This window comes from Spinacia oleracea, chromosome 2, assembly GCF_020520425.1.
Source record: "Spinacia oleracea cultivar Varoflay chromosome 2, BTI_SOV_V1, whole genome shotgun sequence".
Classification (NCBI taxonomy): domain Eukaryota; kingdom Viridiplantae; phylum Streptophyta; class Magnoliopsida; order Caryophyllales; family Amaranthaceae; genus Spinacia; species Spinacia oleracea.
The window spans coordinates 106,759,351-106,783,036 of NC_079488.1; the positions used below are offsets into that span (position 1 = coordinate 106,759,351).

Here is a 23,686-nt window from a genome sequence, read left to right on the forward strand (position 1 = left end):
TTAAAAACAAAGCATAGTTAATTCATAAACAAAATAGTTATAATACAATACAAATAGATGCACTAATGAGTGAAATAATTAGAGTCATAAACTCCACGAATTAGTTATAGCAACACAAATAGTTACACTTATGAGCCGAATAATTAAGTTATTATATTATTCCATAATCAGTTAAAGTTGTGATGTTTTGGCATCTCTAGTCAATTCATCAAAATTCACAATGTTCTTAGAAAAAGCTTTCTTGTGAGACGTTCTTAAAAATAACGATTCTGCGAGTTAATTTATATACAATCTTTCTAACTACCAACGGATATATCTTAGAAGTGAATTGAATGAAATGATTATTGACGAAAAACCAAGTTTTTCTACATCAATTCTAAGATATACATACACAGTTGAACACTTGAACCTCCACGCACATGAGCATATCTCCCACGAACATCCTTATCCAGCTTCCCCAAGGGGGCATTTCCGCCTCCGTTTTTCTTTTTTACTCCTACGGTCTCGCAATAAAGAACGGTAAATAAAAATTGAGCAAAATTATTTATTACGGAGTAACTAACAAAATAAAAGAACTATTTCTAAATTACATGGCCTATGGCAAATTTTTGCCAGTAACATATTTCATACAATAGCTGCTTTTTTCTACAGGAGAATAGAACTGACCAGGCTTTCCTTGATATTGGTACACAGAAAGCCCTGTCTTCTTATGAACCTCTTTTTTTTCTCCATCTTTCCCTTTCTCGTCCATGATAACGTGAATCTTACTCGATTTCCTCATCATGGTGCTGATCACTCAACTCCTGGAAGGTTTAACAGTTAGGAAGTCAACTGTTTATTGCTTTAGAAACCAAATGGCGACTTTCTCCGGCTTCCACCTTCTCCGTACTGTTCATTCCACTTTCGCAATTCGTTCATACTAGCTGCATCAAAGGCAACTGAAGGTCCTACCTGCAAATTACAGAATGATCAAGCAATGACCAATTTTGTCAGCAAAATGATTAGCCTTTGTATGATACTATTTACTCCCCAATTTTTATTTTCATCTGGTTTAAAGGAGGTTGTGTAAAAATTTCCCCATTTTGCCTATACACTCACTGGCTCGTGTAGTGTTGTCTAATCCAATCATTCCACATTTCCGGAGAATCATGTTCTAGAATGCGCAAACTGGGTTGTGGTTTGCTTGTGTCCACGTTCTCAACGGCCTAGTTAAGAGAAGTTAAGTGACGGATAACTAATAACCTCATCCCTTCCAAAAACAAGAACATACTGCATTCTTGATAACATTACTCGCAACTCCTTCAACATATTTAACAACATTAGCTCCAAACAAGAAACAATACTATATTTCAATCACATCAACAGAAATATTTTCCATGCAATTGAAATAGAGTCCGTAAATAGAAATTATTTGTTTCCAGTAGCTTTCTCCTTAAGTCTTTTTTTTAGCCCTTTACCATAATATTAAGCCCCAAAACAACTAGTCAAGTCATGTCATATGAAGGTTATGCTGATTACCTTGGATTTTGACTGAACAAAATCGTCCAAACCAAGTGGACGTAGTATAACAGATGTATCAGTCTTTTCAACCTGTCAGGAAAAGCAAATGAAAGCATTACAGTCAAGCTAAAGACTTTATTACGTATACACAAAAACAAAATAGAGGCACGCAAACACGTCCCATATTTGACTACCCAACTTCATAACATCCAAATATTTACATTGCTTCATAACAACTCTGTAAATCCAAAATGGAAAAGCTCCTAATCCAATACACCAGTACCCATAATTATCTGGTATTACTTTTTTCACAATATTGAATCAACTCATGTTTGCAGTATTAAAAGAACAGTCACATGAAAAATGTGCAAGGTCAGGCAGAAAAAACAATCAACTATAAGGTTTTTGTTTGCGAATGAGCTAGCTCTATACTCACTACCGTTTTGTGGAAGTACATGAGTTCAACTCCCGGAAGCCTCAATCCCCATGTGAAGAGTCAGTGATATCAATTAGGCTGATTTACTGCTTTAGGGTGATTGATTAACTTCCTCCGTTTTTTTACTTGCACCATATTCCTTTTTTGGAAGTTGCATATTAGTTGCACTATTTCCTTGTATGGTATGCATGATTGCATTCACATACTTCCACATACTTCTTGGTGTGTTCACACACCAAATACCCATTTTATCCTAAATGTACATACTTGTTGGTGTGTTCACACACCAAATACCCATTTTATCCTTACCACTAATTCCTAACGTTTTCTGCCTATTTGTTTATTAAAACATGGACATTCTTGATATTTACTTCCTTTCTTAATGTTTGTGCCCAACCCAAATGGTGCAAGTAAAAAAAAAACGGAAGAAGTATGTTGTTTGTTATTTTATGTGTTCATTCATTAAGGTAAGATATACATGTACCTTATTTTCTTCTTCCAATAGTTCTTGGACAGGTCTATATGCTGCAGCAATGCAGAGGTTCTGTGGAACACAGGGAATTTATGTCAGACGCTCGCAATAAGTAGGATAATGATACAGAAAATGCGAATAAACAGGAAAAAATACCTTCAAATCACTCCCAGAATATCCTTCTGTCACCTTTGCCAGCTCATCAAATTGGAAATTTGACTCAATGTTCTCTTGAGCAAGAAATATTTTCAATATTTTCATTCTATTTTCTACATCTGGAAGGTCCACATATATCCTGTACAACAAACAGATATATAATGATTCTAAAGAAACTGTTTTCAGTTCAGTACTTATGGCTGCTTATCTCAGAACTTCCAAAATTCAAGCGACCAACCAATCAGAGAAGCTAAGTGCACGTATAATGAAATGTCCCATAAAAGACAAGTATATCCAGGTAAGAAGAAATAAAAGGAGGGACCAGAGTACTGAAACAAAAATGGCGAACTACACCATTAATACAACGCATCATGCATCACTACAATTTCTTTGATAGCACCGGGGTGGGGTTTTCTTTCTATGCGTTCCACAGAGTCACAGACTGTTATTTGGATAATTTAAACGGACACTCAAATAGAACATCTTTGTTTCTGTTCTCTTTCAGATTTCCAGGGGACTTATCGGACTAAAATACTCGTACAGTCATCTCCTCATTGATGTATTAACATAAAATAAAAGAACATAGTAGCATAAAGTTCCTGGATTACGCATTCTTCTGAAATAATCTAACAATTATATTCAAAGTGACCTTCCAAGGTAACATAATTAATACCACATAGGTTTCCAGCATAAATTGATCTTGCAGCCTCAACCCTAGAGATTTTCAAATTAATTTAATCAAGTGGGGTAACTTAGTTGGCCAACGAAGCAGCCAGGTAATGAGCATAAATATTGTCTTACCTTCTCGGCAAACGACGAATGACAGCATCGTCAAGGTCAAAGGGCCGATTTGTTGCACCGAGGATGAGAATTCTTTGACTATCCTTTGTCCTTAACCCATCCCAAGCTGCCATAAATTCATTTCGCATTCTTCTTGTTGCTTCATGTTCAAAGGAACCTCCACGAGCACCAAGCAAACTGTCCACCTACATGAAAAAAGGCCCTCTCTTTATTATACAGAACTCAGGCAGTCAAATAGATAATTTTCATAGACAATGAAAACATAAACATGTCCTTTTTCATACTATTACAGTGTTGGGGAAATCAGAAAAATAAGTCGAGGCAGAAAACAAGTCTTCTATTGATCCAACTCAACTACACTTAGATTCTTAAATTTCACCATCACCAACTCAGATTTCCTCCTTATCAAATGAAAATATGACATATAAGATGGATTTGTTCTCCGGTCTCTTTCAACACCCCTTCATTATGCATGGGGAAATCACCTTACAGAACGAAAAAGAAACGAAAGACAACCAGGAAGTAATAGAACAAGGAACAATTTCTGACTACGTTGCCGTTTATATTATTCCCCACAATTGTCCTCAAAATCAGCAGCATAATTACATAATTAAAAAGAAGCCATACAGCAGAACTTAAAACAATCATCATGACAATGTATATTACCTCATCAACAAATATAATGACTGGTGCCAGCTTACTAGCAAAGGAAAAAAGAGCCTTAGTAAGCTTTTCAGCATCTCCAAACCACTGCCACAAAAATAAGTGATACTCATTAGGCCGTCCGGCGACAGCGGACAAAGCCAGCAAAATAAATCATCAAGAACAACAATATTAAAAATTCTTAGGTTCACCAACAGCTAGATGAACCAAAGGGTGTTAATGCCCATTGGCGGACCCTCGCACATCTTCCCCTCACAATTTTTGGAGGCACATGTTAGGGGAAAATGTAAGCGGATGCATCTAGAACTAGGGGCACCCTGGTGCACATTAGATGTTCACCAACAAATCAACAATACCCAGGTTGGTTTCCAAAGCTGCCAATATAAGGCAAGGTCAAGATGTAAACAGCCTCACCCGTAAAATCCAAAAAGACCATGCATTTAAAAAACAACTTCTCAGAAGATATGAGATAATAACGAAACAATAGTATCAAAACTTACTCAAAAACGAAACAACAGTATCAACAAGGCAGCCTTTCAATTGCCAAAAAAATAATAATGCGGCAGTCTTTGAAGAACAATTTTCTACACAGAAGGTGCGATTTTTCGTATTCTAGTTTTTTCATTTCTGAGGACATCATGACCTCTGATTGTATTCCACGTTTGTTATTAATATATTATACTTTTCTTATTTTACAAGATGAAGTAACTTTGAGACTCAGAAGGGGGGGAGAGGGGGGGGGGGGGGAGGGGGGGGAGGGGGGGGGGGGGGGCCTAAAGGAGAGAAGCAGAATGAACTGAAAATTTGTTAGTACGCACACACAATATAAAGTAGAAAATTGGCGGCAAAACTTGTCAGCATATCAAAGAGACTACAAATCGCATGCAGGTGCTGCTACAGTCAAGGTAAGAAGACGACGAGGCAGGAAAACTCGTTAATTAAGAATACAAATTCAAGTCCGCATAAACGTTCATACCTTTGATGTTAGATTTGAACCAGTCACGCTAATGAAATTTGCCCCTGCCTCAGTAGCAAGTGCTTTGGCAAGAAGAGTTTTACCAGTTCCTGGAGGCCCAAACAGCAAAATTCCCTTGCAAGGCTGATAAGAGCTTCAGGTTATTAATAAAGTTGTTACCTTAAGAACAAAACTCAATTACTATTTGATGCAAAGTAGTACCCGCAGCAAATTTCCGCGAGAGAAAAGCTCTGGCCTTTTCATTGGAAGAATAACCAATTCATTCAATGCCTTCTTCACATCTTCTAGAGCACCAACATCATCAAATCGGACACCTATTTCCCCAGGAGCAACTACTGCCGAAACAAAGTTACTCTCATACTCGTCTTTTGCAAGGTTCTGTCACACATATGATTTAAACATATGAAGCTAAAACCGTAGAAAATAGAGTCATTAAATCACATATTAAACAAGAGCATACCTTTAGACTTTGTGAAGGCTTTTTTGTTATTGATTCCTGCTCCATCAACCTTGAAATTGCAACCTCCAGGCTATATGCAAAGCATCAAACCAAAAATGCAAAAAAGAAGTAAGTTAAGAGCACTTATAGCAGTTAGCAGAGAATGTTAAGTGGCAAAATGATGCACATTGAACACAAAAAATAACTACATACCTTTCACGAGGTATAGTGAGTCTTTCCCCCTTAACTGACGGAATTAGGCAGGATGCTAAGTAATGATTCTTGGCCCAGCCAACAACCTTCTCGGCCTCTATGGACAGGTTTCAAGAAAGCAGTTAGCCTAATAGGACAAGGAATAGAACAAAAAACTTGATAAAGCATAAGAGTGGTAACAATTATGTGCAAAAACTTTCCTAGTCCCTACACTCAGACAACTGAAGATGGAGAAGACCGCCAAATAGATAGCTTTTCTTACATGGCTGACCTACCATTTTCCCAGAAAAAAATAGAAGGTAGAAACCCTTATAACAATATTCAGTTTCTAAAGGGCCCAATCAAACCCATGGAAGAAAAGGTACCGAAAACATGTGGTCCCTGATAAGGGACCAACCCCAAACCAATACCTAACATGCCGTACCTTCCAAGGATTTCACATTGGTGATTGGTCTATATTCCCCTCTTGAAAATTTCATACTACTCAGAAGAAGAATTACCAGCATAAGTTCAGAAATTTATTTCCTATATTATCACATCATCCAGATTTTTATTGACATCTGAATAGAGTTAAGTGAGGAGAATTCCATCATTGTTGAAGGCTCAATCCAATTAACCTCAACAGGAAGAAAAGGAAAATGAACATAGTAAGACAATGAGAAAAATCAGAAAAGGCATCTAGAAGGCGTGGAGAATGCAGACATTTTAGCCCGCGGGCTCAGAGAATTCGAATAGGAAAAAAATTTATAGGCACATTATGTAATAAGTACCTATTTCACTCCAAATTTATGCTACAACCAATTATTTTGAGGGTTCAATTACAAATAAAAAAAGGAGTTTTTTTTCTTTGCCGAAGGGGAAACAATGGGAAGCGGCCGACGATTATTAAGGAAAAGGGGTTGGGGGAATCAAATGAGAGGGAAGCGAATGTTAAAAGGTGTGATCTGGATTTGAACCAAAATCTGAGGTAAATATTGTACACGAAATTTGAGTGGAACCGCTGGGCTACCCATTACACATTCAGATAGTCTATGCGCGAAATTGTGAATACCTTCTTTGCTTTTTATTTTTTATAGAAGCTTTGCAGATTTTTCAAAACTTTCACATGGTTCACTGAACCTACGTCCTTTAGTGGATCGGCCAGAAGAAAAAACACCAAAAGTTAAGGTACCGAAAGGGCCAAAACAAAGATAGGATGAGAGAAGTTAATCCCCCCACAGGCAGCATCTTACTTGAAAATTGAAATACACATTGCAATCCATTATTCAACAAAAATCACAATCTACTCCCAAGCACCTAGCTGAAATCTATCTTGGGGGAAGGCTACATACTCTCTCAATAATAAGACAACGTATGGATGTCGGCAACGTGGAGAAAAGAAGCATCAACCTTGGGAATTTAAGCCTAGAACAATTATAATATTAATAATATGACAAGCAGGACCCAAGTATATATAACTCCCTCAATCCCACAAAAAATGCCCTTTCTTTCCTTACAAAATGTAATTAAAAAAAGACCAAATTCCCGTAAAACCAATATATTTATTAAAATACTGATTGATTTAACACAATTTACAATCAAAACCGTACATTTATTATAGAATAAAAACACTTTTTGTATGACAGGTAAGAGAGACAAAGTTATAAAAAAAAGTTTTTCATCAACTTTGTACACAGAGAGACCAGGATGGAAGAAAGGATATCAGATAATAGTTCTTCTAACTTTCTTAAACCTCTATCAGTTTAATGATACCATAATAGTGTAATACTACAAAAACTCAATGTGTGAACTTTTATTTAGCATCTTCACAGAATGGAATTAAGAAGTGGTGTTATATTTTGTCGTTAATGAAATAAGTCAACATTTTCTGAAGTACGTTTGAGTAAATTGAAGCTCATGTAAACAAGAAAAACTTAGTGTAGAGAGTCCATCACTAATATACCCACAATAACCCTTTTGCGTACTTACTTCTTTTTGTCAAGACCATGCCATCAGTGCCAACCTGTAGTAACTCCAAACAAGACAGCTCATGCTCTTCAAGGACCTACAGTACATCACAAGGATGTAAAATCCACTCAAATAAACTCAACAATAAGGTTTGTGCCAGGCGCTTTCTTTTTTTTACCATTTTTTAATCTAGGGTCACTATATACATCCATAAAAGAAGTTTAATGCCAATAAAGTTCCACATACAAAACTAAAGGAACTCTATGTATATGCAACGAACAGGAATGGCAGGAGCTCAAGTGATGCACCTCCTTTGTCTCCAAACAATGGTTACCTACTTACATTTAGCCCAAGTTTTAAACGGGAAGGCAGCAACAAACAACTAAACTACAGTTAATAACAGCAATTAGACCAGAGTGGATCATATGCCAAGCGGAGTCTAATAATAAACATATACTCAGCCTTCCACCTGATTAACTTAATGGCTATCCCCATACGAATATAACAAAATCATGCTTTACCTTATGTAGTTCATTCAGATTGCTTCGTGAAATTACTATTCTCCTGTCTTCTTCAAGTTGTTTATTGAAAGTCTGAAGTAACTCTTCCTCCTGATAGCAGCATGTGGAAAGAAGACAGTCAAATAAACAGAAGACAAAATAATCAAGACATCTAAAATACAAGCAGTAAGGACATTAGGTGTGAGAATAGATAAGCCACTTCACAACTGAAATTCATTATTCCAACAAAATATATTTTAGGAGGGTCAACATGATTTCGGCAATGCTGATGAAACAGTGCCAATCAATAGAATTATTTGAAGACTGTTCAGTTACACAAAGTCGTTTCTCAGAAATTTTAAACTCGCAAATTTGCAAAAGTGCTCTACATATGCTTTCAAATCATACCATGACATCTGTTGCAGACCTTTACGTTACTTCATCAGTAGCTATACATAATCCATTCTAATAATTTTGGTTCATCTTATACTACTAAATTTCACATACAACAGAAATTTAAAACAAATATTTTGGACACTACCATGTTTAATTGTTTAGATTCCTTGATATCTACAAAAAAAGACAAGACAAGATGCCAAAAGATTTTTCACAATCTAATAGAGGATATTTCAAAACTCTTGAATTACTAAAATGAAATAGAACAACTCCACAGTTCTACTGCAAATTTCTTTCCTTGTTTTATTAATTTAACCAACAATAAGGAAACAAGGGAAATAATTTCTGGGTCATCCTAACCTAATAGGAAACATATTACAGTCTTCTTTTCCCATTAGGATTTTTTTAAATTTTTAATGGGTGGAGCTGATTAGAGAGAAGTTGGTTGAACCACATGGAGGGTATGTGTGGGTAAAATGGTGGCCCTTCACACTCATTTACCGTATGTTTTGGAACCCACATGTTTTAGAATCTACTTCTTAACACAGAACCCACAAGTTTAGGAATCCACTTCTTAACACAGAACCTACATATTTTGGAATCCAGAAGCTTAACACCAGAACCCACATGTTTTGGAATCCACTTCTTGCCTCAAATGTTCACAATCATCAAAGAGTCATCCAAGGGTTTTCGGACTGAACCATTTAGTCACCGTTTTCTTAAAAAATAAAAAAGGTGTATCAAAAAGTATGTAGAGCTCTAGTCATCCTCCTTATATAATGGTTGAAACTTGTTCTCCTTTGGGATCTCTCATGTAACAACAGGTTTCATATGGTTAAGGGAAAACACTTCAAAAGAAATAAATAATAAAGAGGAAGCCCCAACATCTAAAATATAAAATGCATAGTATTTCCAGAAACTACTGCAGTCACCTTTGGTGGATGTATGCACATGACATTTGTGAAAAGCTTATATATATCAGTGTCATCAGATCTCTTTGTTGCTTTGAGTCCCTCTGTCAATCTTCTCAAGGGAAGTGGCTGCCAAATTGAGAGGAAATGAGGAAGGAGTTAGATGCAAAACAATGGGAAATCATGTAAGTTTAAAATTACATCGTTAACTGGCAAAAACAGCAGCAATCCAGAATCACCAAGAAGTTCATCCATTAAAAACTTGTTGTTAATCTCAATACACCAACCCGGCATAAAAAAATGAATACAAAGTTATCAGGACAGTTGCCAAAATGACAAATATATTATAAATTTATGGAAAAATTGATTCTAAAAATACAACATTTAAACGATCTGCTTAAAAAGGGATGACTTTCCGTTTAACTAAGAATAACCACAACCTTTTAAACCTGTCTTCTTTTAAAGGGCTCCCCTCATAAATGATTTGCTACAATAGGTAATATGAAAACCAAACTTACAAATTAAACATTTTTTCTTTATATAATTAACAAGAAGATTAAAAAATATTGTAGCATAATACCTATTTTAGCAAGTTATTATAGATGGGAGCCTTTTAAAAGAAGATAGGTCTAAAAGGTTGTGTTATTCTTAGATAAACATAAAGTCAGCCCTTTTTAAGTAGATCGCTTAAAGTTTGTATTTTTAGAATCAATTTTTCCTAAATGTATAAGTATAAGAAAAAAATGCAGTCAACAGGGGGTAGTAGGAAAAAAATTGCTGTTGGAAAATTGTACCCTGCTTTATCAAACTCTTCTCTTAGCCCAGTTGCTTCATGGCATGAAAATGAGGAGTACTTTTGCAATATCAAAAGCATAATTCAATCATACTATCAACAGCTACTGTTACTGCTAAACCAGACTTGTTCAACAAGTACAACAAGATGGAAAACAGCACAACCAGAAGAAAATTAAGCACTGAGCAGGTGAAAAGGTTTCCCCGTCACAAAAACTTTTTGTTTTCTTTGAAATTATCAAATAATTTCATAATGTAATTCAGAGAAATGAGCTGCGGTACATTTTTCAAGGCAGCTTCAGTATACTTTACTAAATATGTGGAGCAACTTAAACAATAAAACAAATAGGATAATATAAGGAAAAAAACAAAGACAAGAGGAAATTAGAAACTTTTAAAAGAAAAAATATGACAATGTCTATTGAATAAGCAAAAAAAACAACCATATCAAAAATTTACAAGTAGATGTATGAAATCAAATTGTGGCAAAAAGATTGTGAGGCATTACCAGCTTTGCAAGGCGGGCGAAATTCGGGAGTATCATTGTCTGCCAAAAAAATAATGAAAAAGATCATTTAGCAAAAAACTAGCTGCTTGCATGCATCATACATGTGAAATGGAGAGGGGAGTGAGGACAAATTAACGGTAAACAAACTATAATCGGGCTTCTAAGGTCTACCAACAGGATGGGTGACCATCCACCACATTTAGTTGATAAAAATAATTTCTAACGGAACTATAGACAACAGAACAAAAATGCAAGGAGTTCACACATAATATTATGAACAAACTGAATGAGTGGTCCATAAAACATTCAAGAAAGAAACTCGAACAAGTTGTTTAGCCTCCTTTGGAAACAACCAAATATTAACAGCTCCCTGACTCATTTACTCTTTTGAACAGCTGAGAACATAATAATTGTAATTGATTAACAAAAATGTGCCCTAAATGAAACCGATTAGATTTCACTACCCCCGTTCCTCAATGTTCTTTACGCTTACTATTTGCACGGACTCCAATGCAATATTTAACCACTAATATATCCAATTCCGTATGTGAAAAAAGTATAAAAAGTTGATATTCTGAAAATACATACCGAGACCAACCTAACAAGATCTTACATGATAATGTTTTGATATACTTCCTCCGTTCCAGAAATATCGCACCATGGTTGACTTTTACTCCTCTAACCGTTACTTTGACCCTTAATATCTCAAATCATGTGCAAGTAATTATTATAACAAAATAATCTTTAGAAAATATATATCGATACGAATCTACCATGGCCCCACAAGACTAAAATTTTCATACATTACTAATCACAAAAAATGGCCAAAGTCGTAGTGTGAGTAGTGTAAAAAACAAATGGTGCGATATTTCCGGAACGGAGGAAGTATATAAGAGTGAGAATTTACGGTCAAAGTTTTCAAACTTTGGACACATATTCCAAAGCGTAAAGAACTTTCAGGAACTGAGGTAGTACACGTTTGGAAGGTTTGATCTCCAACTCTAACATGTGTTCACCGCAACTTCATCGAAGAATTTGATCTCTGCCGGAAGCCAAATGATGCGCCCGTTAGAAGGATTGAAAAGTGGTAAAACGGATGGGATTGTGAGGGAAGGGGAAGACCAAAGCAAACAGGGAAGAGGGTGATCGAGAGTGATATGTATTTATTGGGGATTGAGGAAAATATGGTGTATAGGGAAGAATGGAGGGAGATAATACATGCCGACAACTTAACATGACTTCTTCCCCCCCCCCCCCCCCTCTCTCTCTCTTTTTCCTTTTACTATTCTTTGCAAACTTCTCTCGTTTAACCTATTTTTTTTAATGTTCCGCAGACGGCTCCTTATGACGGTTCATGCTAGCAGACCCCAATCATTTTGGGACTAAGGCTTGGTCAATGGTGTTGCTGTACTACTTCCTCCATTCTTTAAATATTACCATTGTTCCCTTTTTTATGGAAAGTTTCAATCATTGCAACGTTTCCTTTTTTGCATATGATTGTGCTATATCCTTATCAGTCATCACATGGGTCCCTCTATACACTTCTCTCTATCTCTTTCCTCGATCCTCATGACATGGGCTCCTAAATTACCGTGCATCCCTTACAGTACTAAAAGAATCGTAAGAATAACAAACAAGTATGAAGTATCAGTGGAAAATTCTCAAACAAGTTGGCAGAAGTCCCACCAATATATATTAAGACCTTACCTTAACAAGTTAACATATTGTCAAGTTCAAGTTTGAGATATGACGTGATTTTTCTAGACAAATCAGTCGTAATTGAAGCTATTGGCATTAACATGGATATAAGATCCCCATCAATCACAGAGAATTTATGGATGGACAGAACCAAACGTCAACTACTGGACATGAAACTTACAAATTTCTCTTTCTCTTTGGAACCAGCTTCAACTTTGTTCTGCCCACAAATCAGAACCAACGGCCCTGATAGTCTGTCAAACAGTTCCCCAACCTTGCTCACAAACTCAGCACGATTGGACTTGGGAGCTGCACGTGACAACCATAACGAAGAATCGGGAAAGTAGACAATGAGAGGTTGATGCGCCTGTAAAACCTGAAAAGGAGTAAGCATAAAGTCAGGATAAAAGAAGGTTCATAACATAAATAAGAACTCATACATTATCTCAGCTTGGGTTTCCTGTTTCCATATGCAAATTTTATTTTATTTAATTAGTCCCTAGTCTTGATTCATAACATACTTCACATAAAGCTTCCATAGCAATGTAACAGTCAGCCTGAGCATCAAGATCACGTTCAAGATCCGTCACTGCAAGGGAAAAATAAGGAATAAACAATGTCAGAACAAATATATATTGTCTTCTCAACTGTCAACACATTAAAGGCACTTCGATAAAGTATACTTCCTTTGCAATGATATAATAGCAACATTGGGGGGGGGGGGGGGGGGGGGACGTTATTTAAGGAGCCATGTGACGAGAGAGATAAAAAGAGGGACCCATGCAATGTAATAACGATTGGTTCGTAAGTTCGGATGTATGTGAGTGTTGATCTGATCCGGCAATTTGCTTTTGTAAGCAATCTGTGAGTACCGAGGAAGAACAAGTAGCGGAGAGGAACCAATTTATTTTTTCTTTAGGAGTCTAATGCCATTTTTTTGGAATCATTTTAGGGTTGAAGAGTTTAGAAGGTGAATCATTTTAGGGTTGAAGAGTTTAGAAGGTGCATTACCATGCATATATATAGACGTTGTAAAGGATTGTTAGTATCATTATAAGGCTGTAACAATCCTACCATCCTAAATGATTCTAACGATCCTATAATGAACCTATGGCTTTTGAGACTGAGTAACTCTATGGCTTTTGAGACTGATCCTAGTTGTTTGGAAATATCCAGATTAGGATAGGATGATCAGGGTCGCGATATTGTTGACATTATGTGATGAGGAGAGGGATTGAGAGAATCACATGCATATAAGGTAAGTTCCAATTATACTGGAACTTGCTAAGAAGGAAAGGTAGCAATTAAAGAAGAACGGAGGAAGTAATCATTCGCATACATGTAAGAAAAGAGTCATTATCATTATCATCACCTCTGCAATTGCCGGGAGGTTGTTTCCAATTGACCCACAAGTGATAAAGGGATGACCATAATCATAAACTAAAAATATTTACAAGCACTAACAGGTACATAACAATAAAACAAAAATTCGACAGCAAATACAATGACACAAGGGGCTTGGCTTCACGATAAAAAAAGAAAAAAAGAAGCACCAATTAGTAGACACAAAATAATTAAGCCTAAGGGTAAGAACTTTTTGACCATAACTTCTTTTTGTGGAGGAGGGGGGGGGGGGGGGGGGGTTGCCTATACAAACACTTGGAAGAAACACCATCATGCTCCCAGAGTTCAAACCCCAAGTCAAAGTGCCCCCAGAAAATGTCAAACAGGAACACAGCAAAAAACATAGCAAACAGAAATCAACTATTTACACAATCATAACCTGTAGAACTCTGAATCTCTGAAGAAACTCAAGAAAGAAATCAAAGAATGCACTGTGAAAATTGAGGAAATTGACATGCTTGGAAATATTCAAATCATGCCCCAATACAGTGTTTAAAAATGCGCGCTTAAAGCACGCTTAAGCCCTGAAGCTCGAAGCTCTAGGGCAAAACGCTTAATTAGGTCTGAGCGAAGCTCTTGTGATTAAGCCCGCTGAAGTGCGCTTAAGCGCATAAAGCCCGCAAAGTGCAAAAATCACGCTTTTGGCGCTTCATTGAAATTCTTTTTTTTTAATTGTTACTTTACGTTGAAAGCGTTTTTATATGTTGTTATTGTGTTTTGGACCACTCCCTATTAATCCTTAACAATAGAAAGTATACCAATAGTCCAAAAAAAAGAAAAGAGAAGACAACAGTCACAACAGCCGACCCTAGCTTCTAGCTTCTGGATAAACACTATGTTATATGTTTTATTTTTGTTAAAGCAAAGAGTAATATATTTTTGGAAGCAAATCTGTTGTTTATATATTTTTGTGGTTGTTTTAGTAAGATATATATTCATAATAGTAAAAATCTTTAATTCTTAAAAAGTGCGCTTCACTTCGATGAAGCCCGTGCCTTGCGCTTGCGCTTTGCGCTTAAGTTCTAGGACTCATATCGCTTTAGTGCGCTTTGCGCTTTTTTATACACTGCCCCAATAGCAACATTAGATGAAGAAGATAAAGAAACATAAACAACATCCAATACTCAATTCGTCTCATTAGTTTCATCCTATCCCTACGGTAAAATACTCTGTAAAACCCAAATCAAACACAAGTACACAACTCAACACTAGAAGTGATGAATAAAGAAGAAAACAACTAAATGGATCAACAACCAAAACGAAAAGGAAACAAGAAAAAGAATCTGACAACCTCAACCCCGAATAACCCCCACCCTCCCCTAGCCGCAGTTTTCTACCGGATGAGACTTTCCTCTTATTAACTTCATCGGATGTAAAGACCACCACCTGTCTCTTTATTCACTATTTCACATTGATGGAAGACCCCTGTGAACCTGTGTCCTGGTCCTTTCCGTGAATTTCTCTACTTCAATGAGATAATTTAGTTGCATTTTATTTCCATACCCTGACCAAATTGGGACGGGCGTAAAAGAAAGGTGTGACAAATAAATTCGGACGCAGTGAGTACTGTATTTCTTTATTTGATTTGATTTTTACATTTTTGCAAATACAAAAAAAATGGATTAAATTAGGAAAAATATACTCAATGGCAAACAGGCCACCTCTTACAGGTGTGTGTTATTCGGCCAATTTTTCACCCGGGTGGATAACAGTGTAACCAAAAAAATTATAAAAAAGTATCTCAGAATTATGATACAAAGAAGTAGCTAACAACAAAAAGTCTGAGTCCATAGAGAAGCATAAGTAAAGAACCGCAACCCAGAATAAAAGAGGACATCTGTCTCTGTTATTTTTCTGTTACAGATTTAAGCAAGCACAACCAAGATGATTTTCTAGTCAAACATTACAGCCTATTAGTACCTGAATCATTAGTGTTCACTACCGAGATGATTTTCTTGGCAACCAATGGACTAACATATAAACAATATCGCTCCACAAAAATGAACCTTGATCAGTGTAGGAAACTACCTGGAATCCAATAAATTGGAGGTTTTGCATCTTCCTCTGTGCTACCATCTTTTTCCACCCTGTCCAATATGACAGCTACACGCTCATTCTCAATCTCATACACCACGCCACGTTGCCCAGTTAGTATCTCTCTGCAAAAGTAGCCAACTAAAATATAATAATATCCAAGAAATACACCAAACACACGGAAAAAAGAAGTAGAACCCTAACTCACACACACAGAGTTTAAGAACATGAATGACTAAAGTGATAAAACTACTTTCTTTCTATAAGCAGCGACTAATTCACGCAAAATACCAAAGATCATGGTGTTTGGTGTAATAAAGGCTGTAATACACCTTTTTGAGGCTTCAAATAGTGACATGAGGCATTAGAACTAAAGAAGCCGCCAGCATATCCTCAGTAGTGGTGACTGTTAGTACCAACTTACTAAGAACCTATCCTTCAGAAAATTAGAAGTAAAGCTATATGCAAATGTCAACCAAATATCAAAAGCTCCATCAAAGACTTAACTTCTATAAAGAAGCTATCATAATAATCATACTTATCAGCATGACTGCATGAGTATGCAACTTCCCCCCTCAATCAATAAAACATACACACGCAAAGGACTAATGTGGGACAATGGTGATAAAAAAGAATAGAGAAACAATCTAAAGAATATCAATGGTGAATCCAAACAAGACTATATATTTTACAATGACTGCTAGTTAATATCATTCTGAACATATCCTGCAAGCTAACAAGCTACACATAAACCCTATCAGAAGAAAATATTTCCTACTAGTTGTGTTAAGCAAAGAACAAAAAGGCCACTGAAATACCCTAGCCAAAGGAAGATACGTTTTTAAAGTTTTGATTGATTTCTGATAAAGAAAAACAGACTATATAAAGCATATATGCGTCCAATCAATGTATAAGTTGGTTCACCCGATTTCTTTGGAAGCAAAATATAACTCACAGTACAATATCAATACAACATTACTAGTTACTACACAAGATAAATGTAGCATTTAAGTCATATGATATCATACATGCAAAAATCAAAACCAGTTTAGGAAACTGTTGCAATTTTAACTGAACTCGATGGAAGTAGCTAAAGTAACTATACTCTGGAGCCGAGGGAATAAGTAATGTGTTTTTAGGTATTAATTGGATTTTTTCTAGAACATTATGACAACTTACCAACCCACCTGCTACGAATAATAGTATAAGCATTCATCGGCCCATTGGATGTTGGAATCTTCCCCAATAAGATCCTGTGATGCATTGTATATTGTCAAAGATTAGGGGAGGGACAATGTCTGTAGGAGGAGATAGTGGTAAAGGTTTCTCTAGAAGACATGAAGAAAAAAGAGAAATGAATCCTTTTCTTAACTTTGTCGGAAGTGTCAAGGTATTTTCATCCCACCCATAACAAAACATATTCCTCTTTCTAATACAACATGCTCCTACGCACCATCTAATGGTACCACAACGAATCTCAGTAACAAATAACAAACAAAAGATTGCCCATTGTGCGTCTTGAATCAGCCTGTATTAACGTCCTACCAGCTCCCTCTCAAAGTACGAAATAATAAAATCCTGAATTAAATTACACGAGGAAAGTGTCTCAACACAAAACCAAACCAATGATTGTTTGGACAAGCATTAGATCATCCCACAAATGCAAAAGAGAAGTTTTTCAGGCAATAGGACAAAGACATGCCGAACAAGCATGATTTTCCCTAATCTTCAGTAACAATAAAACTTTCGAGTTCATACATGCATAGATAAATGGCAAAACTAAATAGCACCCTAACTTAGCAGAAGAGCAGTGGGAAAGAAATGGTCAAAAAATAGCAGTATTACGAAAAAAACACGAGACAAGCTTCCTTCCAAAATGAAACATGAGTGGAATAGTTATAACCTGCTATCTGATTCAACGTGCACAGATCGCCCAACGTACTTGATATGGTCACCTGTGAGCAGACAGAATAAATGACATTGTGGTATATCTGCTGAATAAGATAACTACCAAGCAACAATCGGCAGTGACTAAAAGCGATATATGAAGTTAAACTCTATCTAAAAAGTCAATCGGCAGAGTATAGACATGTACATGCATAAGTTTCAATACTGGGACTAAAATCTCAAACTAGCAACCACCAGAAATACTCCCATACAACTGATGGTTTACCATCCAGGTATCACTAATTAAAACAACAATCCATTGAAAAAAAATAAAGACCAAAATCATCTTCTCCAACAGATAAATATTCTTACAGGAACAGGAACCCATGAAGTCACACCAAAAGGAACCAAAGCACAATACATTATCCCAAAAACACTTGCATTCCAGCTCATATTCCAAAGAATCATCAACTCTTACATACAATGTGATGGTTGACTACAATTCCACAAAGACAGAAACGACGGAAAAAATCCAGACCCGGAAAGAAGGACCAAAGTTAAGGAGAGCAAACCGACAATAATCACAAACGCTTAAAAAATATGTTTAATAGATGTGCAGCAACCTGATAAACACGGACCGATGTGTGCCTATCTTCACAACCCAAAACACAAAAGACAATACATCAGGGGACACTCACTTGCTAGGCTACCATACGTAAAAATGATCATTAGCATTGAACCACCAAAATCAAGCTTCAAATTTAAGGGAATTTAACTATTCAGGGACCTTAGGTTTCCACGTGTAGGCAACTAACGAAAAAGAAATGAGTATGGCCTTCTTAAATCCGTAAGTATTAAAAGAGTGGGTACTTCTGTAATATAAAGATCAACATAGGATAGTCAGCAGCACAGTCTAGTCAACCATATACATACAACAACAGGACATAATACAAATACAGATTAGTTTAATCAAAAAAACATAAAGAGGAGAAAAGCAGAGTTAAAGTAAAGAAAAACTACTGAATACCTTTCCTCAGAGGTCGTTGTGACTCATTAGCAGTCTGGTTATCAGCTGACTCGGACTTAGAGGATTCAGAGGAACTTTCACATTCTCCAGACACTCGCTGCAAGATGAGAAGTTAAAGAAACAGCCACTAAAGTCATTACACTATCGGAAATACAATATTAGCTCAGAAACACTGAAAGAGTGAAATGTGTTTTTTTTATAAGGTAAAGAGTGAAATGTATGACAACGTGCAAAGCATATTTTGTAGGAAAGGCACTGAAGTCAATTGCACTGTCAGATACAACTTTAAAAATTAAAATGTCTTCCTAGTTGGGCTGATCTGTCAATTTGTACAACTTTAACAGAAAGCCTTAATGCAAAAGGTTCAATCCCATGCTCATCCTAAAAGGTTATTTCTCAAGGATATCAAGAGAACATGAAGTGCCTAGAAGGTTAAGAATAAGGATACAACCAAATTCTTCAAGTGCTATGTAAAATTACAATATGAACGAACTTCTTGGACACATAAGTGTGCTTGGACATTCGAGTAAAAGTTCTGGATATGTAGATTAGGGTAAAGATAGTTCATTCAGGACCACAAAATTCACATAGCTAAGTAGTAAGAATGTCATTGGTGGTATAAAAACATTTCTGAAAGAATAAGGTTATAAATATAAATTAAAAGTTGCTCAAAATTATCATTTACATAGAAACTAATATATAAATAACCAAGTAACCAACTATGCCCTCTTCCCCTTTTTTTTCTCCTAACCACCTTCTACTTCCCTCCGTTGCGCCTTAGACTTTGATCAACTGTCTTTTAAAGTCCCTCCTCCCTTTCACTGAAGTGCTCCATCCCTCTCATGAATGCAGAAATCTGAGCTACACCAGAAGACGAAGACGAAGCTGCAATTATAGTATTCATATAATCTCGTCCCTGAAAAGAAGGTGATCCAGCTGCACCTTCCAGTACGGCTCATTACCACCTGGACAATTAGACATCCAACCCGCAATCGCAACGACCCATACTCATTCGGTTAGCTCGAAAATGTGCAGACCTTTAGCGGCTGGATCACTCTCTCGGGAATAGGAGGTAATAATAAAAAGCACATCAGAGAGTACTCCCCTTTCTCGTCAAGATGTCTGGCTGTACTAAAAAGGTCACTTTTGCACCTTGCCCTCAGGTTTACCTAAGCAAGGTGTCTGTTTTCCAAATCAAGGTGTCCACACAAAGGCTTAACCTTTATTTAACCATAACCATTTCCAAAAGTGGGTGGCTACAGAGAAAAAATGATATGTCATGACTATAAAGATTTGACAAGTAAAACTAAAAGTAAAGAGTCCCCAAACACACCCTCCTTCGCTACAATTAAAATGATGCACAAGACTCCAATTCACTCAACAAATTAGCCAATCCTATTAATTCTCTCTTTTAGAATATTGCATCGACAAGAAAGTTTACGAACAATTATTAGTCTATCTAGAAAAGAATATCAAAGATAAGGGCATAGTGAAAAGTAGAAAGGGGATAAAAGCACACAATAAATGTGCTTCAGCGCTTCTTTGAGCCATAAAGTTATTGACTTCACAAGAGACAATACCTTTTCAAACTCATCAAGATTGAAAGGTACAAGCTTCTTAAGGGCTTCTTCAGCTGTTGCTTGCACATCACTTTCCTCGTCCTCAGTAGCATCCGATTTTGTCTCCTCTTCCTCATTTTCATCCTCAGCTTCTGACGCGGAACTACACTCTTCACTGGACACTGCTTGTTCATCATCTGACTCATTTTCAGACACACCATCTTCCCCAAAATCCTGCACCATGATATCACATTTTTAACTTCACTACAGCTTATACACGTATATTGCCCACAAAGAACCACTATTGATGACTTACATAAGGAGCAAGAATGGTGCTATCAAGCACCAATAATGGAACTTTTAAATCACGAGCAAGCGCTCTAACTAATCTTTCTCGATATAGTTCAGTGCCTAGAAATCATGAAAATATCACATTTTTTGTAAGTAACTTAAGAAACTTTCATAAGCAATGCAATTGTAAGCCAAAAGTTAAAATATTTGACCAAGCAAATTAGCAACCTGGAACACTTTGAAGCAGTATTCTCCCACTTGAAGATGGCAAACGAGAACCATACGTGGAAGTGAGTTTCTTGTTGTTTAAGTGGGAAGAAGCACAATCCACCAAAAGACTTTTCGTATGCTCACTAAAAAAACAAATAGCTTTAATGAACACGGTATCAAGATAACATAAGTTATAAAATAAAATAAAATAACAATGGGGAGTATTTACTGGACATAATAGGGAAATGTTTCCCATGAAACAGTTATTTTCTCGGACGGAACAATCCTCCGAATGAACTCGTTTTTGAACTTTTCCTTCCTGCTAAGAAAGGGGGACTCTTTCTTTTTAAGCTCGATGGCTAGCTTCTCGTTACTGAGCCATTCCTTCTGATCTTGTTCCCCTAATCGAGCATGCTGATCAAATTGATGAAGGGCCTCCTTTACTTCTGTCCGCAGAGCACCATTCTTGTCCAAGTTCACCCCATCTTTCACAGATATATGCTCCTTATCTCTAGCATTCCCCCCACCGCCTTCCGAACTATAAAATCGACCCTGCCAAGACGTATGTAACTTCCCATTCAATTTATTCAAAACCAATGAATTGCTTACTGTAGCAATCACCCGGCTAGATTCTAACATATGTTGCCTCACATAATTACTCCGTACATAATTATTCCCCGCAATAGAACCTCGAAAGCTAGAGCAATCGTTGGAGTATAATCTAATGGAGTACTTTAATGACTGATATATATTCTCCCACCTCTGGTTTCTACATTTAAATCTTCTTGCAAGCATTGCAACTTCTTTATTTTCCACAAAATTCCTATAAAAATAACAAAATTCAGCTCAATAAAGCTCATTTGTAATTCAATTCGGCAACACATTTCATATATTAATATATATCCTTCAATTCATCAATGAGAATAAAAGCAATAATCGTAAAATAAAAAAATAAAAAGAAAATATTTCGTCTTCCTTCGTCAAAATTAAAACTAAAAAAAAAAGAAGGTTGAATTGTATAATCGTACACAAAATAAATGAAATCTGGAGAATTGCTGCCCAAATGTAAATTAATTGCAAATACAATTGATGAATTATATGAATAGGCCCAGTTACCTAAAAGACTTCGTTCGTTTCTTGCTAATCTGAGTCAAATGAAACAGGCAAATATAAATAATTTAGGGTTTTGAAGTGAATTGGGGGAAAAAGTTATTGGGAAATTAGGGCTCGAGGAGACGAGGATAATAGAATGGCATTAGAACTCGAACTCTAACTCGAATGCGAACGTTCTGTTAGCTTGTTCCTCAACTCACGTGGTCACGTGCTTATGTTTTTGGGCTTTAAACTCAAAGTGCACCGGTCGCGGTTCGTAGTGTCGCTGAATGGTACGATTGGGCTGTAATGCGGTTTTTATGACGGTGTTACGGAAGTACATCCTCCTTTTCTATTTACTAGATTTGAAGTCCGTGCGATGCACGAGTTACTTATTAATACATTAAAAATAAGTCTAAAACTCTGTACCGGTAATTATCACTTATTTCTTTTTATTTTTTATTTATTTTTAAAGTTTATAACGTAAAAAAGTAGACTTAATTTGTGCAAAGTGCAACACTAATTTTCTTATCATAACTCTAAAAGAAGTGAAATTTTATCATAACTATAAAAGAAGTGGAACACCATAATTTAAAAAAGTGAAATTTTATCATAGAAGTGGAACACAATAATTAAACTATCTATGTGGCACGTAATATCTACGTGGCACCTAATTATTTATCTATGTGGCACTCAATTTTTTTAATTCCAAAATAAATTACAAAACTTATTTTTCATTGGCCGAAACCAATAGTAATCCTAGGTGGCGCTCTAATATTGCATTTTGGTTTGGTGTGTTTATCAACACATAACTCTGATCGTTCATACTTATGACTAAGATAAGAAAGGAAAAAATAGTTGATAAGAAATATATTCTTCATAAATTGAGTCAAATTTAACAAGATTCAACATTATTCTGTTTTAAAACTAATTAATGTTAGAGTGAAAAATATGAAAAAATATTTAAAGTCAATAGTACAACTAAAAAACGAATAAAATACATTGTTTGTTCTTGTTATAGTCACAAACTAGTATAGTACCTATGCAATGCACAATTTATAATCTAAATACAAATTTATATGAAATATAAAGTATATAGTGGTAAATAATTATCATCAAAATAAAGCTTGTGTGTATTCTCTTAATTAAAATTATTGATTGATAAATTTGTTATTGCTTCATTCGATGTCTTATTTATTACTCCCTCTGTTCCTTAATACTCGCACCGTTTTGACTTTTTGCACTATTCACATAATTCACTTTGACCCTATTTTATTTATAGTATATGGAAACAAATGTTAGTATATAATATATTGTTGGCTTCATCTTAACATATATTTTCAAAATATTAATAATTTTATAAGTTTTTATAATATGTAGTTAAAGATATTGGTGGTCAAAGTTGTGCATTGGCAAGCGTGTCCAGTCGAAACAGTGCGAGTATTAAGGGACAGAGGGAGTATAAAAAAATTAAAAAATAAGGTTACAAAAACAAATTTATCTGAGCTACACCCTAAACCCTAAATCTACAAAGCAAACTATTTTTGCTTTTGAACTGAAGACAAGGAAAACAACTAACTGTCGCATTTGAACTGTTGTATGCATGTATAACAAGGTTTTAACGACCCGAACACCCGACCCAAGATAGTGCCACAAGATCCTACTTGTTTAAGCGATACTTACAGGCACTTCACTCAGAAGTTGATACAAAATGACTGCATCCAACCCATTTGGACAGAAATTCTTGTTCCTATCTCGCCTGCGAAAAAGGAAC

General features: G+C 36.0%; 1 protein-coding gene across 5 annotated transcripts; it reads right to left on the bottom strand.

The window, feature by feature from the left end:
• Nucleotides 1-128: 128 nt before the first annotated feature.
• LOC110786042 (uncharacterized) lies at nt 129-23,677 on the bottom strand. Of its 5 annotated transcripts, XR_002532780.2 has the most exons (26): nt 21,937-22,117; nt 21,050-21,643; nt 20,839-20,963; nt 20,636-20,730; nt 20,341-20,553; nt 18,761-18,857; nt 17,750-17,801; nt 17,034-17,099; nt 15,841-15,971; nt 12,930-12,997; nt 12,590-12,784; nt 10,711-10,749; nt 9,432-9,539; nt 8,125-8,214; nt 7,625-7,700; nt 5,657-5,753; nt 5,465-5,534; nt 5,206-5,382; nt 5,005-5,127; nt 4,032-4,115; nt 3,366-3,550; nt 2,565-2,703; nt 2,421-2,480; nt 1,519-1,590; nt 667-951; nt 129-496 (listed from the first exon to the last, which is right to left on the bottom strand). XR_002532780.2 is itself a non-coding variant. In XM_021990572.2 (25 exons), exons 2-25 carry the CDS (start codon nt 21,613-21,615, stop codon nt 844-846), a joined length of 3,036 nt encoding a protein of 1,011 aa, XP_021846264.2. In that variant the 5' UTR covers nt 21,616-21,643; nt 23,596-23,677; the 3' UTR covers nt 205-843. The 5 variants fall into 5 exon arrangements, 3 of the variants coding, with proteins under 3 accessions (XP_021846264.2, XP_021846243.2, XP_021846274.2); XR_008928475.1 differs by lacking the exon at nt 17,034-17,099 and having other exon boundaries at nt 21,937-22,114; XM_021990572.2 differs by lacking the exon at nt 21,937-22,117 and adding an exon at nt 23,596-23,677 and having other exon boundaries at nt 205-951.
• Between the last annotated feature and the right edge of the window lie 9 nt (nt 23,678-23,686).